Genomic DNA, 15,570 nt, shown 5'->3' with positions numbered 1-15,570 from the left:
TCTTTTACAAATCTTAATCAGAAAAAAATCCAGAGGCATTAAATCTGGCAAACGAACCGACCACGTCATCTCCTGCATGTCCAATCCAACGACACGGGAACTCTCTCTGCAACTAATTTCTAGCCATCAGCGGAAAATGTGGCTGACAACCATCGTGTTGATACCATCTACATCTACATCTACAAACATACTCTGCAATCCACCATACTGTGCGTGGCGGAGGGTACCTCGTACCACAACTAGCATCTTCTCTGCCCGTTCCACTCCCAAACAGTACAAGGGAAAAATGACTGCCTATATGCCTCTGTACGAGCCCTAATCTCTATTATCTTATCTTTGTGGTCTTTCCACGAAATGTAAGTTGGCGGCAGTAAAATTGTACTGCACTCAGCCTCAAATGCTGGTTCTCTAAATTTCCTCAGTAACGATTCATGAAAAGAACCCCTTCTTTCCTCCAGAGACTCCCACCCCGAGTTCCTGAAGCATTTCTGTAACACTCGCGTGATGATCAAACCTACCAGTAACAAATCTAGCAGCCCATCTCTGAACTGCTTCTATGTCCTGCCTCAATGCGACCTGATAGGGATCCCAAACACTCGAGCAGTACTCAAGAATAGGTCGTATTAGTGTTTTATAAGCGGTCTCCTTTACAGATGAACCACCATCTTCCCAAAATTCTAACAATGAACCGAAGACGACTATCTGCCTTCCCCGCAACTGCCATTACATGCTTGTCCCACTTCATATCGCTCAGCAAGGTTACACCCAAATATTAATCATTCAAACATTACAGGATTCTTTTTCCTATTCATCTGCATTAATTTACATTTATCTATATTTAGAGTTAGCTGCTATTCTTTACACCAATCACAAATCCTGTCCAAGTCATCTTGTATCCTCCTACAGTCACTCAACGACAACATCTTCCTGTACACCACAGCAAACAGCCGCACATTGCTATCCACCCTATCCAAAAGATCATTTATGTAGATAGAAAACAACAGCGGACCTACCATACTTCCCTGGGGCACTCCAGATGATACCCTCACCTCCGATGAACACTCACCATCGAGGACAACGTACTGGGTTCTATTACTTAAGAAGTCTTCAAGCCACTCGCATACTTGAGAACCAATCCCATATGCTCGTACCTTAGTTAGGAGTCTGCAGTGGGGCACCGAGTCGAACGCTTTCCGGAAGTCAAGGAATATGGCATCCGTCTGATACCCTTCATCCATGGTTCGCAATACCACATTCCGTTCCTTGTTACTAAAGGTATTTCTTCCAATAACAGACCTAATGTTTCTTGCAGGAATGTGGTGTACTTCCTACCATTAAGATTTCCTTTGATGAAATTGGGGCCTGTAATTCTGTCTTCCAGAATCTCATACCACACATTCACCAACCACGCTTTTTGGTGTGCAACTTGCCGCAGCCAACATGGATTTTCAGTTGCCCAATAATGCATGTTATGCAAATTAACATTTCCATGGTTTGTGAATGTAACCTTATCAGTAAATAAAATCAAATTAACGAATGTGTCATCCCTCTGAATCTGAAGTTGAGCGCATCAGCAAAATTCAATGCAACGCATACAATCCACACCAGTTGATTCTTGGTGGATACTGATATGGCAAGGATGATATTTATGGTGATGCAGAACATGAACAACACTACTCTGGCTCATGCCAGATTCCCTTCTGATTTGACGCGAACTAACACAAGGATCCCAAACCACAGTGGCTAGAGTACCAATTTCCGTATCCTTGTTAGTAACTTCCCTTTGCCGGATACGTTTCGATATGTGTTAAAGATCTGGTTGTTCTTAATTTATCATACACATATTTAAATGTATGACGTGTAGTGTGAATACATTGAGGACACCTTTCAGAGTGCAAGTCTCTAGCTCTCACTGAATTTCGTTGGCATTCTCCATAAATGAGAAACATATTGACTTGTTCTTCGAAGGAATACACCATTCACTTTCGCTCGTTCGACGATACTAGTCTTACTGTTCCTATTAGTGTTGCATTGCATGGCACGTTAGATGGATATGCCGTATTCTGCGAATATCTACTATTTGCACAATATACGAGGGAGAATTGTCAGAGCATGTGCTTCGATAAATGCCGAAGTGTTAAGGAATAGCACTCAAGCCATGATAAGAAGATTGCAGCACTACATTGATGCCAATGGTCAAACACCTTCTGTAAATGAATGTACATGCCACCTTTTTGACCTTCATTGACCTTCAAAGACCTTACTGTTACACATCATTGCACTAATCTCGAGAGCCACCATCAGAAAGTAAGTACCAAACTATAGCATCCCATTTAAAAAAAAAACTAAGTTGATCTTCATATCTCTGACGTGACCGCACCTAGCAACAAGAAACCAACATCATATTTTGGCCCCCCATTGCCTTGTGCAACATTTGTCCCACAAACTTTTCAACTACTATCATTCTTTTGGAGTTAGTCTAGGTGGCAATAGTTAGTGACAATAGTTAGTGATATCTCCCCTCTTTTTTGAGTTGGGGGATGTACCAGAGAGAATTTCAGTGATGCTATTTTAACAGCTATGCTTTCCAGAAGTTCAGTACCATCTCTCTTTTTTCCAAATGCTTTTATAATTTAAATCCTCATGAACAGCAGTTTACCAAAAGTTCAGAATGAGAAACTGAAGAAAGATACCCTACTTTCAATTTAGCTGCTCTATAAACTTGTTTATATGAAAAAATAAATAAATAAATAAAATAAAATGTTAAGACTCACCTGAGCTAGATCTTCCGACCGTTTTCTTTCTTCTATGTACTTCATGATTAATCTTTTTCTTTCTGCAAGCAATAAAAGTACTATTTGTTTTTGTCGAGATCTTTCTTCTTCCAATGTATCATTTGATTTCTTTAGGTCTTTCTCAAGTTTCTTTTTCATTTGCTTTTCTAACTCCAATTCCTAAAACATAACAATTCAAACAGTTTCAAAGAATAACTAACATAAGAGATAGGCACTACTACTGCAAATTCTCTGTTAGTATTTCACAGTAAGGAAATATAATCTAAAGGAGCCCATAGTAGCCAGACTACACACACATTTATTTTGTGAATCACAAGCTACTAGACATTGGTAAATTAAGCCACTTACCAAGAAGATGAAGATAATTAAATGGTTATGACCATACACTAGTATTAATGTTGCAAATTTTATACGAATTCTTTTACAGGATGGTTTACAGAAGAGCATAATTCAGTTTAGCTTTAGAAATGATCCAGAAACAAAGAAAGTTATTAATTTATTGGTACAAGGACAGGCATCGACATAAAACCTCGCCAACGGCTAGTTCCCACACATACTAATCTGAGTCATTTACTTAAGGTACCAATAAAACTTGCCACCCACAAGAATTCTACGTCCAGCCATATGCAAAACCTGGCAACAATGTAGATGGGGAATTTTCTGGAGGAAGTGTTGTCTTCCCCGTGAGCTATTGCAGTCCACTCATGATCTACTAGTGAAAGTTACCCAATGTAGACACAAAGTTGTGAATTAGAGTCCACTTCTTCCTTTTATTTTTAAACCACTTTTCAGGTGTCTGCTAAAGCAAAACCTTCCAGGAACATCTGCATGAAAGAGCTCGTGGCTACATCAAAATAAGAACAATTTATGCTCAGGAGTTTCCTCACCATACTGTGGCAACCGGCCATTGTCAGTGGCAGCCAGATGTCAGCTGGTATCAACAAAAGTGATCATGACAGTGTGCCTTTGATAACTTTTTCTGCTCTCACACTGGCTAGCATAAAATTGTTAATTACTGTAATTTGATTTTCCACACAAAATAACTTCATTAAACTGAGTGAATGAAGTGCAGTGACATCAGACATAGGACACCAAGAATGTATTTATCATATTCAATTTTTTTTTATTTGGAGTTCCAGTATTTAACTTAAAGTCACAGGTTTGACTAGCATACTCAAATCTTACAAATGTGGTTTAAGCATTACAAAATAAAGTCACGAGGAAAAATGTTCATTTGTTAGAAATTGTTCACTTTGAGTTTCATGGACAACAGGAGGCAGCTTGAAACGGGGGCAAATCACATCAGGAAATAATTTTCTTGCTTCATGGAAATCATTCTGGCATGAATCATTCTCCACATTCAGAAAGTCTTAATAAATGACACATATGACGAACTGTGATCATTTACCCCAACTGCAACACTTGGATTCAATAGGCAAGGTTCACAAGTTGGGTGTAAGAGTACTGCAGTTTCACTTGTAAGCCATCAGTTTGCTCACTGAGCATTCTTACTGGTAATGAGTTATGTTAACTTCTTAAAAAGAAATTAATGGCTGAGCCATGACAAAGGACATCTCTTTGGGCAAAAAGGCAAACTGACTGATAATATTTTGCATCTGGTGGCATAAACAGGGTGTTGTGCACTATGAACTCCTTCCCATGGCTGTGTCCATCACAGGCGCCGGCAACAACTGAGACATCTTTTGGTCGCAGCGTAAGAAAAAACAACCAACAGAACCACATACAGTGTTGCTACTGCATGACAACACACACTGGTGACTTTTAAAATAAAAATAATAATAATAATAATAATAATATCGTATTTTAATAATACCGTATGTTAATAACACTGTATTTTGCAGACTATAAGACGCATTTTTTTCTTCGAAAAATTGCTTCCACAAGTCAGGTGGGTCTTATACTCTAAATTAATATATAAAAATGTCCAGTGTTTGATTTACAATTCCCCCACTCTTAAAAAACCTATCTCTGCCTGGAAAACCTATCTCCACCTGGCAATGTTGGAGTCACCTGGCAGCAAAAACTGTAACTATAACTATAACTGTAACTATAAAAACAAGTGGACATGAAAAAATGGGCTACCCTGTTGTCCTTTCATTTTGTACTGACAGTACACCAATGTGACGAACATGAGTTGTGGGGATTCACAAGCTTGCTAACAGTGTCTCCCTCCCGTCCTGCCATCACAAACCTAGAACACATCTATGATGTGTCATCGCAGTCAACAGTGCCAGTGAACTTGAACTTAAAGTGGTTTGTGTTATCGGTAACAGTACAATATTTTTGTTAGCAGCTATTTACACAATGGAAACAAATAAAAGGTATTCATATGATGCAGGCAATAAATTGGAAGTAATAGCATATGCAGAAGAACATGGAAGCAGAGCAGCTGAGTAGCATTTCGGCCCTCCAACAACAGAAAAAACCATTCACAACTGGAGGTCTAGTAAAAAAAAAAAATTAATATGTGGAAGACTATATGTGCAAATAGAGGACTGAATGCAAACTGGCCAAAACTAGATGACATATTGAAACGGATTCAAGGACATTGTCAAAATTGCATTGGAATTAATACAAAAATGATTCAAACACATACTCACAACCTAGCTGTACAGTGGAACTTAACAGACTTTACGGGTGGAGTTCCATGGTGCTATAGGTTTATGACACATCATTGACTTAGCACACAAACCAAAACCACAATATCTCATAAAATGCTACAAGAGTATGAAGAGAAAATATTTTCTTTCCATCAATTTACTATTCAACACTGAAAGAAAACCAGTGTGGTTGGTTGGTTGAAGTTTAAGGGACCAAACAGCAAGGTCATCAGTCCCTTGTTTCAAATATGCGCCATTCAGCTAATGGGACAACTCAGTAAAGTCAGAACAATAAAACGGAAAAAGGGAAAAAACGTAAAAAGGCAGTCATGTCATTGGTAAAAAACAAAATGAGGGAAGTCGGCAAGAGAACGAACCCAACACTATGCTGAAGCAGCATAGGCAAGACCACCTGTGACTTAAAAGGTACAACTGCTATAATGCACAAAGTACGTATGGGAATAGAAAGACTAGCCAAGCCTTAAAAAGAAGGGTAAAAACAGAGTAAAAGGGGAAGAAACTAGGAATTCGGTCAGGGAGGTGAATCAGGAATCTCCGAACACTGCTTACAGTGGGAGACACCCAACACTCACCGCCCCGCCCCTGCACCAGAGAGAGATTAAAAACCTTAAAACTGAGAATAAAAACCACTCTCCCGGAGGAAACCTAGAACCAGAGAGACCATCCGGGAATCGTCAGCCAACATCAAAGGTAAAGTGTGGGGGAGTCTGTACTTAGCACGCAGAGCCAAAAGAAGGGGGCATTCAACCAAAATGTGGGCCACTGACTGGAAGGCTCCACAACCACATAGCGGGGGTGGCTCATCACGCAAAAGGAAACCATGGGTCAGCCTGGTATGGCCAATGCGGAGACGACACAGTGTGGTCGAGTCCTTGCGAGAGAGGCGAAAGGAAGAACGCCACGGACCTGGATTCACCTTAATTGCACGAAGTTTATTAGACAGTGGAGTAGCCTCCCAAGAATTGGCCCTTGACTGTGCAAAGTGGGATTTGATGTGAAGCCGTAAATCCGCTGCAGGAGGGGTTACAGAAAACGGGGGGTAAGTAACTGCTCCCCCAGCCAAACGATCAGCGAGCTCATTACCCGGGATACCCACATGGCCCGGGACCCATAGGAAGTCAATGGAACAAGCAGCACGGTGAAGATCAGCGAGATGGTCATGGATGGCAGAGACCAAGGGATGGCGCGAAAAACACCGGTCAATAGCGAGAAGGCCACTCATCGAGTCCGTACATAACAAAACGCGGTTGTGTTGGGATTGTTTAATAAAGGTAAGGGCCCGGGAAATTGCCATCAATTCCGCAGTAAACACCCCACATGAGGGTGGCAGCAGATGATTTTCCGTTCCAACAAAGGACGTGAAGGCATACCCAACATGATCAGCAGATTTAGATCCATCAGTGTAAAAAACAACAGCATCCCGAAACTCCCATAAAATTTGGCGGAAAAAGGAACGGAACACCACCGGGGGGATGGAATCTTTCGGACCACGGCGGAGATCCATCCGAATTCGAGGCCGAGGAACTAACCAAGGAGGGGTGGAGGGGAGGGAGCGAGGAAGACAGGACAAAGAAGGAAGCTGAAAATCACGGTTAAGAGACGCAAGGCGCAGCCCAACCGGTAAACCCGCCCGAGGGCGGGAGTCGGGCGGGCGACGTCCATGGTCTGGGAATAGGATAGAATAGGAAGGATGAGTGGGAGAAGAACGGATAGTAAGGGCATAAGACACCAGAAGCTGGGACCGCCGAACAGAAAGGGGGGGGGATCCCAGCTTCAACCAGGAGACTATCAACAAGGCTAGTAGGGAAGGCACCAGTGGCCAAACGGATACCACGATGGTGGACTGGATCCAGCACGTGCAGTGTGGAAGGAGCAGCTGAACCATAAACTTGACAACCATAGTCCAAACGTGACAGAACTAGAGCACGATAAAGACGGAGGAGGAGGGAACGGTCCGCACCCCAAGAGGAGTGGGCAAGGAAGCGAAGGACATTGAGTTTACGGAAACATCCTACCTTCAGGAGTCTGATATTGGGCAGCCAAGTGAGCTTGTTGTCGAAAAGAAGACCCAGGAAACGAAACTGTGGAACCACAGGCAATCTTTGTGCAGCGAGATAGAGCTCTGGATCAGGGTGGACCGTAGTACGGCGACAGAAGTGGACCACCCGCGATTTTAAAGGAGAGAATTGAAACCCTTGTGAGAGGGTCCATGCAGAGGCACGCTGTATAGCCACCTGGAGCTGCCATTCTGCAGATGGCATCGAGGAGGAACTAACCCAAATGCAGAAATCATCCACATACAGGGCAGGGGCGACCAAGGGACCGACAGAGGCCACAAGTCCATCGATAGCAATGAGGAAAAGAAGGACACTCAAGACAGAACCCTGTGGGATGCCCGTCTCCTGGGTCCGTGGAGAACTAAAAGCAGTACCAACTCGAACTCTGAATGACCGATGGATCAGGAACTGGCGAATAAAAATCGGGAGTGGGCCCCGAAGACCCCACTGATGAAGGGTTAGTAAGATGTGATGGCGCCAGGCCGTGTCATAGGCCTTGCGAAGGTCAAAAAACACTGCAACCAAATGGCGGCGCTGGGAAAAAGCCTGCCAAACTGCGGATTCCAAGCGAAGTAAATGATCGATTGGAGATCGTCCCTCTCGAAAGCCACACTGGTAATGGGACAATAGATCCCGAGATTCGAGGACCCAAGTGAGCCGACGGGCTACCAGCCGTTCAAGTAACTTACAAACAACATTGGTCAAACTAATTGGCCGATAGCTGTCTACAGATAGGGGGTTCTGACCAGGCTTAAGGACAGGAACCACAATGCTATCCCTCCACTGAGAAGGGAAGTCACCCTGGAGCCAGATACGGTTAAACACCCGAAGAAGATGGTGCCGTTGTGGAGCACTGAGATGTTGAAGCAGCTGGTTATGAATGGAATCTGGGCCAGGGGCCGTATCATGAGAAGAAGATAGAGCAGAAAGAAATTCCCATTCAGTGAAAGGTTCGTTGTAAGATTCTGACTCACAAGTGGTGAAACATAAGGTGACAGCTTCAGCCTGCTGTTTTTGATGAAGGAAAGCAGCTGGATAGGAGGCCGACGCTGATGCCACTGCAAAATGGGTCGCAAGATGTTCTGCGAGAACTAATGGGTCCGTACAAATGCCATCTGGGAGGTGAAGGCCTGGGAGGGTGGACTGCCGATGGCAACCTTGGAGAGAGTGAAGTGTAGCCCATACCCGTGACAGAGGGACAGTGGAACCAAGGGAAGAAACGAATCGTTCCCAACATATCCGCTTGCTCTGTTTGATTAAATAACGGGCTTTAGCGCGAAGGCGCTTAAAGGTAGAAAGGCTGGCTACGGATGGGTGCCTCTTAAAGTGTTGCAAAGCTCGACGGCAATCACGGATGGCAATGGCAATGGCCGTACTCCACCACGGGACTTGCCGACGACGAAATTGTCCAGATGAGCGCGGGACAGCAAGGTTAGCAGCGTGAACAATCGCGTCAGACACGTCACGTAGGACATCATCAATACAACCCGACAAAGAGGGAGAAAACTCAACCTGTGCAGTGTATAGGGGCCAATCGGCGAGGTGGAAAGACCAACGAGGTAACCTGTCCATCGGGGAGCGGGAAGGGAGCGTGATAATCAACAGGAAATGGTCACTATCACAAAGGTCGTCGTGTGGCGACCAGTGTAATGAAGGGAGGAGAGAGGGAGAAGAAAGAGAAAGATCAATGGCAGAAAAGGTACCATGACCGGCACTGAAATGAGTAGGGGAGCCATCATTAAGAAGGTACAGGTCGTTGTCTGCAATAAATTGGTCTATAAGAAGACCTCGTCTAGATGGAAAGGCACTGCCCCACAAAGGATGATGAGCATTAAAATCCCCAAGGAGGAGGAAGGGAGGAGGAAGTTGCTGAAGAAGGGTGGTTAAGACAGCAGGTGTAAGAGTCCTGTCAGGAGGGAGATAAAGATTGCAAACTGTGACTGCAGAGTCTAAGTGGACCCTAACAGCAACCGCTTCCAATGTAGTTTGGAGAGGAATCCACGTGCTAGCAATGTCTGTACGGACCAACGTACAAACGCCACCAGAAGCCCGCAAGGGTCCGACCCGATTTCGACAGAAAACACGGAACCCACCGAGGGTCGGTGAGTGAGCATCGGTAAAATGAGATTCCTGGAGAACCACACAAGCTGCTGAGTAGGACGAAAGAAGGGATTTCAATTCCGGAAGGTGACGATAGTAGCCATTACAATTCCATTGGGGAACCACAGAACGATGGTTTAAATGAGGGCTGAACACGCTAAATCCAGTCATACCGCCGGGTCCCCACCCATCACCGACAAGGAGGGGGCGACATCCATAAACGACAGGTCAGAATCCGGTTGTGAAGTCGGGGAAGGGACCTCCGGGGAAGGGCATACCACAGAATTACTGTAGTGCCTAAACAAGTCAGTATTTGCAATACGAATGATATCAGATATAGGAGACATTAAAAAAAGTACATACTTTGCTTACTTTCATTCTACTGTGTCATATGGGATCATTTTCTAGGGTAACTGGTCAAACGGAGCAAAAGTTTTTAGAGTGCAAAAGTGTGTAATAACATTCAATTGTAGTGTAAATTCAAGAACATCCTGTAGAAACCTGTTCAAAGAACTAGGTATTCTAACCATTGTTTCTCAGTATATTTATTCCTTAATGAAAGTTGTAAGTGATTTGTGTGTATTTCCAACAAATAGCTCAATATATAGTATCAATACTAGGAATATGAACAATCGACATTAAGACCTAAAAGACCTTGCTCCAACACATTTTCAATCAATCGCTAGCAAACATTAAAAACTTGATATCAGATAAAGCACAGTTTAAACAGAGTATGAAAGATTTTTTGATATGCAACTCCTACGCTATAGATTAAATAACTTAACAGGGAGTGTTAGACCAGCTTAACTAAAAATGTCAGATTTCGTTTTTGACAGCACTTGGCAACAGCAGTCAAGATTAGATATTTTGAGTCTGATAAATTTATTAAAAGTGCATAACTATGTTTCATTCTGAAAGTGTATTAATTCTGTTAATATTAGCAATTTCAGTTCACTGTGATGTATTCACATATTTTGATTATCTTCTGACAAATGATCAGGGAAGTGAGCAGTACATTCGAATGTTCTACGTTTTTTATGTTATACTTTCTGACACGTTCCACACCTGCGAGAATCCTCTCATTTTTGGGTCTATGGAATGAAAACTGAATCTAATCTAATCTAATCCAATCTAATTTAATTTAACGTTGTCCATCTACTGGACTGCAATTTTTTGCTACTCTCTCTATCACACTCTCAGTAAAAGTGAATTGACATCAACTGTTTATTGGCTAAATGCCTGCAGCAGATATCTTGAAATTTGAGCATATGAGGAATTTCATGGCACAACATTTATTTTGCTCATATACTTTGCATTTCTTAGATAAGGAACTTTTAAACACATTCAGAGACCACTACAGAGAAAACAAAGTGAAATTTACCAAAGTGTATCTCCATTTGCTGTAGTATCACTCCTAAAATAATTCTTCCCCTTTGCTGCAATTTACTTTCAGGCAAATAGAAAGTAAATGTCACAATTATTTCACTGGATGTTTTCCAGTTTCGTAGTATACTGAGAGTAATTTATGTTTTACCGGTTCCTATGGTGTAGAAAATTTTGCTAAGGAAATTCTGTTTTACATAAAAGCTTGACATTTAAAATTTCCTCTAAAAATGTTGACACAGCTAATAAATTTTTCTGGAATAGTGAGCTACAGTGGTTAGACAAATGCGTTTCATTTCACCCAACATGAAACAATTTGAAATTTGATTTGATTTAAAGATTTCATTGTTTATATAAATAATGATTATTATTTAATATAAGAGCATTGCATTCACAGCTCAAGTCCACTCCAATAAAATCCTTCCACATGTGCGACTGCAAAGCGTAATAAAACTACCAATGTTTTGGCTACTGTTCCATAAAAAGTAGGACCACAAACATTTTTAAAAAGGCATATGAATTACTACGAGGCTTAAGGAAAGGTATTTAATTGTGTTATTAACTAAAATAACATTAACATAAACTGTGTGAAAGAAACCTATTTAAATAATTGTTGTAGTATTTGTATAAACATTATCCAATTTAGACACCATGTAGAGCTACGAAACAAGACGAAGGAGTTTAGTGGGATGAAGTTGCGATCTAGTAGTGCTTGCAGTTAACTTTAATTCGTTAAGGTCTGGTGAAAGCCTGTCATATTTGCAGTCTGAATTCTCTATAAGAACTGTGTTCATGTAATCTATAACTGTTAGTTTTCATACACCAATGTGCTTATTACTGAATAGATCCAATAAACAGCAAAGTTTGTTGAACACTGGCCTCATTATTTATGGAAACCTTTACCATGAATAAAGCACTATAGAATAATTATAGCTTGTAACATCACACAAGGATGAAATGTTGTGAATGTGGACAACCATCAGGTATATAACGGAATGATGACAACGAAAGTTTGTGTCAAACCAGGACTCAAACCTGGATTTCGCACTTATCGTGAGTGGTCACCTTACCATTAGGCTATCTGAGCATGACTCACGGCCAGACCCAAACTTCCACATGTCTTCATCTGTGTGTCTTCTACAACCTACAGTCATACAGCTATTATATATATTTCCATAAAGAGGAGAAATTTTAATACAAAGTCACTTGCCAGTGTTGGCAGATAAATGCAATATTGCTGTACTTGTCTTGTATGATGCAATTTTCCAAACAGCTAACACCGGGCAGGTGACTATTACAATGTATCCCTATACAGAAATATACATAATGGATGTACAAGTATAGGTTGTAGACACATAGTTGATGATCTGGTTGTGAGTCATGCTTGGATAGCCTCATGGGAAATCCTGGTCTGAGTACTGGTCTAGCACAAATCTTCATTGCCATCATTCCATTATACAGCTGCTGGTTGTCCATATTTGCAGCTGTGAACGCATTTCATGTATTTCATAATGGCTGTAGTCACTGCACTGCCTATTCCTTGGGATATTCATGCATGCCCGAAGGAACACTGCATCATACTTCTCAACAACACACACACTGCAATATCGTATTATACAAGGAAGACTTTTTCTTAAATTCGCTATATAAATTTTAACAAAGTTGCAGAGCTCAGCTAAAATGTTATGAAACACAGTTAACACTGTAGTGCAGCACACAGTTAATTCCACATCCCAAGAAATCTAAATTATTTCTGGACCTTCTGACAAATCAGTGCCAAGAAAAACAGAAAAACAATGATATCGCTTGCACCCAGTGATCCGCTTAGCACGTATCCCAAATGGCTTCTGTCCCATAATTTATCTACGTAGTTTCACTCTAGTGGAGAACAAGCAGTGGTATCAAATGGCAGTATCCATGACTCAACTTCAAGACTTGCCATCATGTGGCTGTTTACCAGCTTCAGTGAAGGCTCGTAATATGTGCCTCTGTGGCCAGTCTACTTCCCTTTTAGTAAACAACATCTGTGATTTTTAGTTGGGTTGCCTGGCTGAGTGAGACATGCAGAAATGTAACAAATGTAGTTGGCTTCATCCAAATGGACAATTCCCACAAAAATTCACGATTCTCAGTGCTTTTAGGCTTCTGACCTACAAAATCTTTAAGTGTAGCTGCCAAAATAACATCACATTGAATGAAGCAACCCTAAAACTCACTCCATATTGGAAACAGAGGACAGTATGTCATTTGCAGTATATTTAGGTTAAAATGTGAATGGATCAAAATTTCCACACATACAAATTTGTTTGATAAAAACTGAAAGAGAACAATTTACCATCTCCCACATCTTCATTTGCAGGTGACAGCAAGCTACTGCAAGACATAGGAAAGACGTGACATAGGTGGTGTGGAGGGGGAGGAGAGAGGGGGCAATATAGTAGGAGGCAGGATTTGTCCTGCATCAGAAGTGCCAGAGCAGAGGAAAGAACAGAGAAAATGTGTAAAAACCTAATACTAAAAATACTTTGCTATATTTTGCCTCAAAATATCATGTAGTGGACAAATATATTTACGATGAGTACACTGATACAACTCTGCGTTTGTACCATGTTTTCCATTATACGTCATTTTAGAGCTGAAATGAGGACATAACGTAACTCTCAGGAAACATTTGATGTTACTGATAGAATCTTGTGCCAGGTCTTGTTACAAACTCAACACGCTGGATTTTTGCTCCACGTAATGTACACTATCGTTTCAAATTTACAACAGTTATTACTTTCATAAACTTCCATAAACTGCTGCTACATTTTTTTATCTAAGGAAATTGTTACCCATTTCGTTATTTCAATGTTGTAACTGTGATTCTTAAAACCTGTGTGTTACAATACTATTAAAATAAGGGTCCATTATACATGTAGAAACTGTCTCAGCACATACCTGTTTCAGTCTCATACGTTCCTTTTCCAACCCATATGTAATATCATCACCCTGAGCTGTATCATGCTCATGTTTTCTCTTTTCTTCATCTAGTTCTTGAACTACCTGTAACATCATTACATAAAACATAAATAGAAGCTTATTCAAAATGTTTAAATAAAATTGATTTAGCTTATGCAGTAATGTAAAATCCAGCATTTACTTTTAAACAGCCACCTTGGCCGGTGATTTTTTGAATAATATCATTATGTACCAGTAGAAAATTTAGCTGGTGTTTCATATTATACAGTTAGTTTCATTCCGCATACTGTTCTTTCCCAAATCTTGATAACTTAATTCTTAAATATTCATTGCATTGTGTAGAAATCTACAAAAACTATCTAAGAAAGAAAATTAAAATGAGAAGCATTACAATCTAGAAAGCAGAGAGAATATTATGGGTCTTCTAGCATGCAGTAGACAGAAACGTATTTAGATACAAACACCACATAATTTATCAGCAAATATTATAATATTATTATTATTATTATTTCTTTCTTGTCTCAGGCGTTATGTCTGGTTAAAAATGGAAGGTGACGCGGACCTTGATCAAGCGTGACTTCCTTTTAACTGTACGGTATATGTTATATTGCATTTAGGAACTTTCGGGTAATTGAACAAGTGTCAATAATTACAGATTTCTGTAGTTGTATGTATAAATTTGGATGTAGCTGTATTGCATTGATGTACTGGTGGATATTGTGTGGTATGACTCCTGTAGTTGATAGTATAATTGGTATAATGTCAACTTTATCCTGATGCCACATGTCCTTGACTTCCTCAGCCAGTTGGATGTATTTTTCAATTTTTTCTCCTGTTTTCTTTTGTATATTTGTTGTATTGGGTATGGATATTTTGATTAGTTGTGTTAATTTCTTCTTTTTATTGGTGAGTATGATGTCGGGTTTGTTATGTGGTGTTGTTTTATCTGTTATAATGGTTCTGTTCCAGTATAATTTGTATTCATCGTTTTCCAGTACATTTTGTGGTGCATACTTGTATGTGGGAACATGTTGTTTTATAAGTTTATGTTGTAAGGCAAGCTGTTGATGTATTATTTTTGCTACATTGTCATGTCTTCTGGGATATTCTGTATTTGCTAGTATTGTCCATCCACTTGTGATGTGATCTACTGTTTCTATTTGTTGTTTGCAAAGTCTGCATTTATCTGTTGTGGTATTGGGACCTTTAATAATATGCTTGCTGTAATATCTGGTGTTTATTGTTTGATACTGTATTGCAATCATGAATCCTTCCATCTCACTGTATATATTGCCATTTCTTAGCCATGTGTTGGATGCGTCTTGATCGATGTGTGGCTGTGTTAGATGATACGGGTGCTTGCCATGTAGTGTTTTCTTTTTCCAATTTACTTTCTTTGTATCTGTTGATGTTATGTGATCTAAAGGGTTGTAGAAGTGGTTATGAAATTGCAGTGGTGTAGCCGATGTATTTATATGAGTGATTGCTTTGTGTATTTTGCTAGTTTCTGCTCGTTCTATAAAGAATTTTCTTAAATTGTCTGCCTGTGCATAATGTAGGTTTTTTATGTCGATAAATCCCCTTCCTCCTTCCTTTCTGCTTAATGTGAATCTTTCAGTTGCTGAATGTATG

The 15,570-nt window shown here is 40.6% G+C and overlaps 1 protein-coding gene across 1 annotated transcript in view; it reads right to left on the bottom strand.

Moving 5' to 3' along the window:
• LOC124721117 (CTTNBP2 N-terminal-like protein) overlaps nucleotides 1-15,570 on the bottom strand; it is a 220,521-nt gene that overhangs the window by 126,933 nt on the left and 78,018 nt on the right. Inside the window, 2 exon segments of the mRNA XM_047245933.1 lie at nucleotides 2,775-2,954; nucleotides 13,918-14,022. Of these exon segments, the coding sequence (XP_047101889.1) occupies nucleotides 2,775-2,954; nucleotides 13,918-14,022 (285 nt within the window).

Source organism: Schistocerca piceifrons, chromosome X, assembly GCF_021461385.2.
Source record: "Schistocerca piceifrons isolate TAMUIC-IGC-003096 chromosome X, iqSchPice1.1, whole genome shotgun sequence".
Taxonomy (NCBI): domain Eukaryota; kingdom Metazoa; phylum Arthropoda; class Insecta; order Orthoptera; family Acrididae; genus Schistocerca; species Schistocerca piceifrons.
This window is presented reverse-complemented; position numbering and strand designations above follow the sequence as displayed.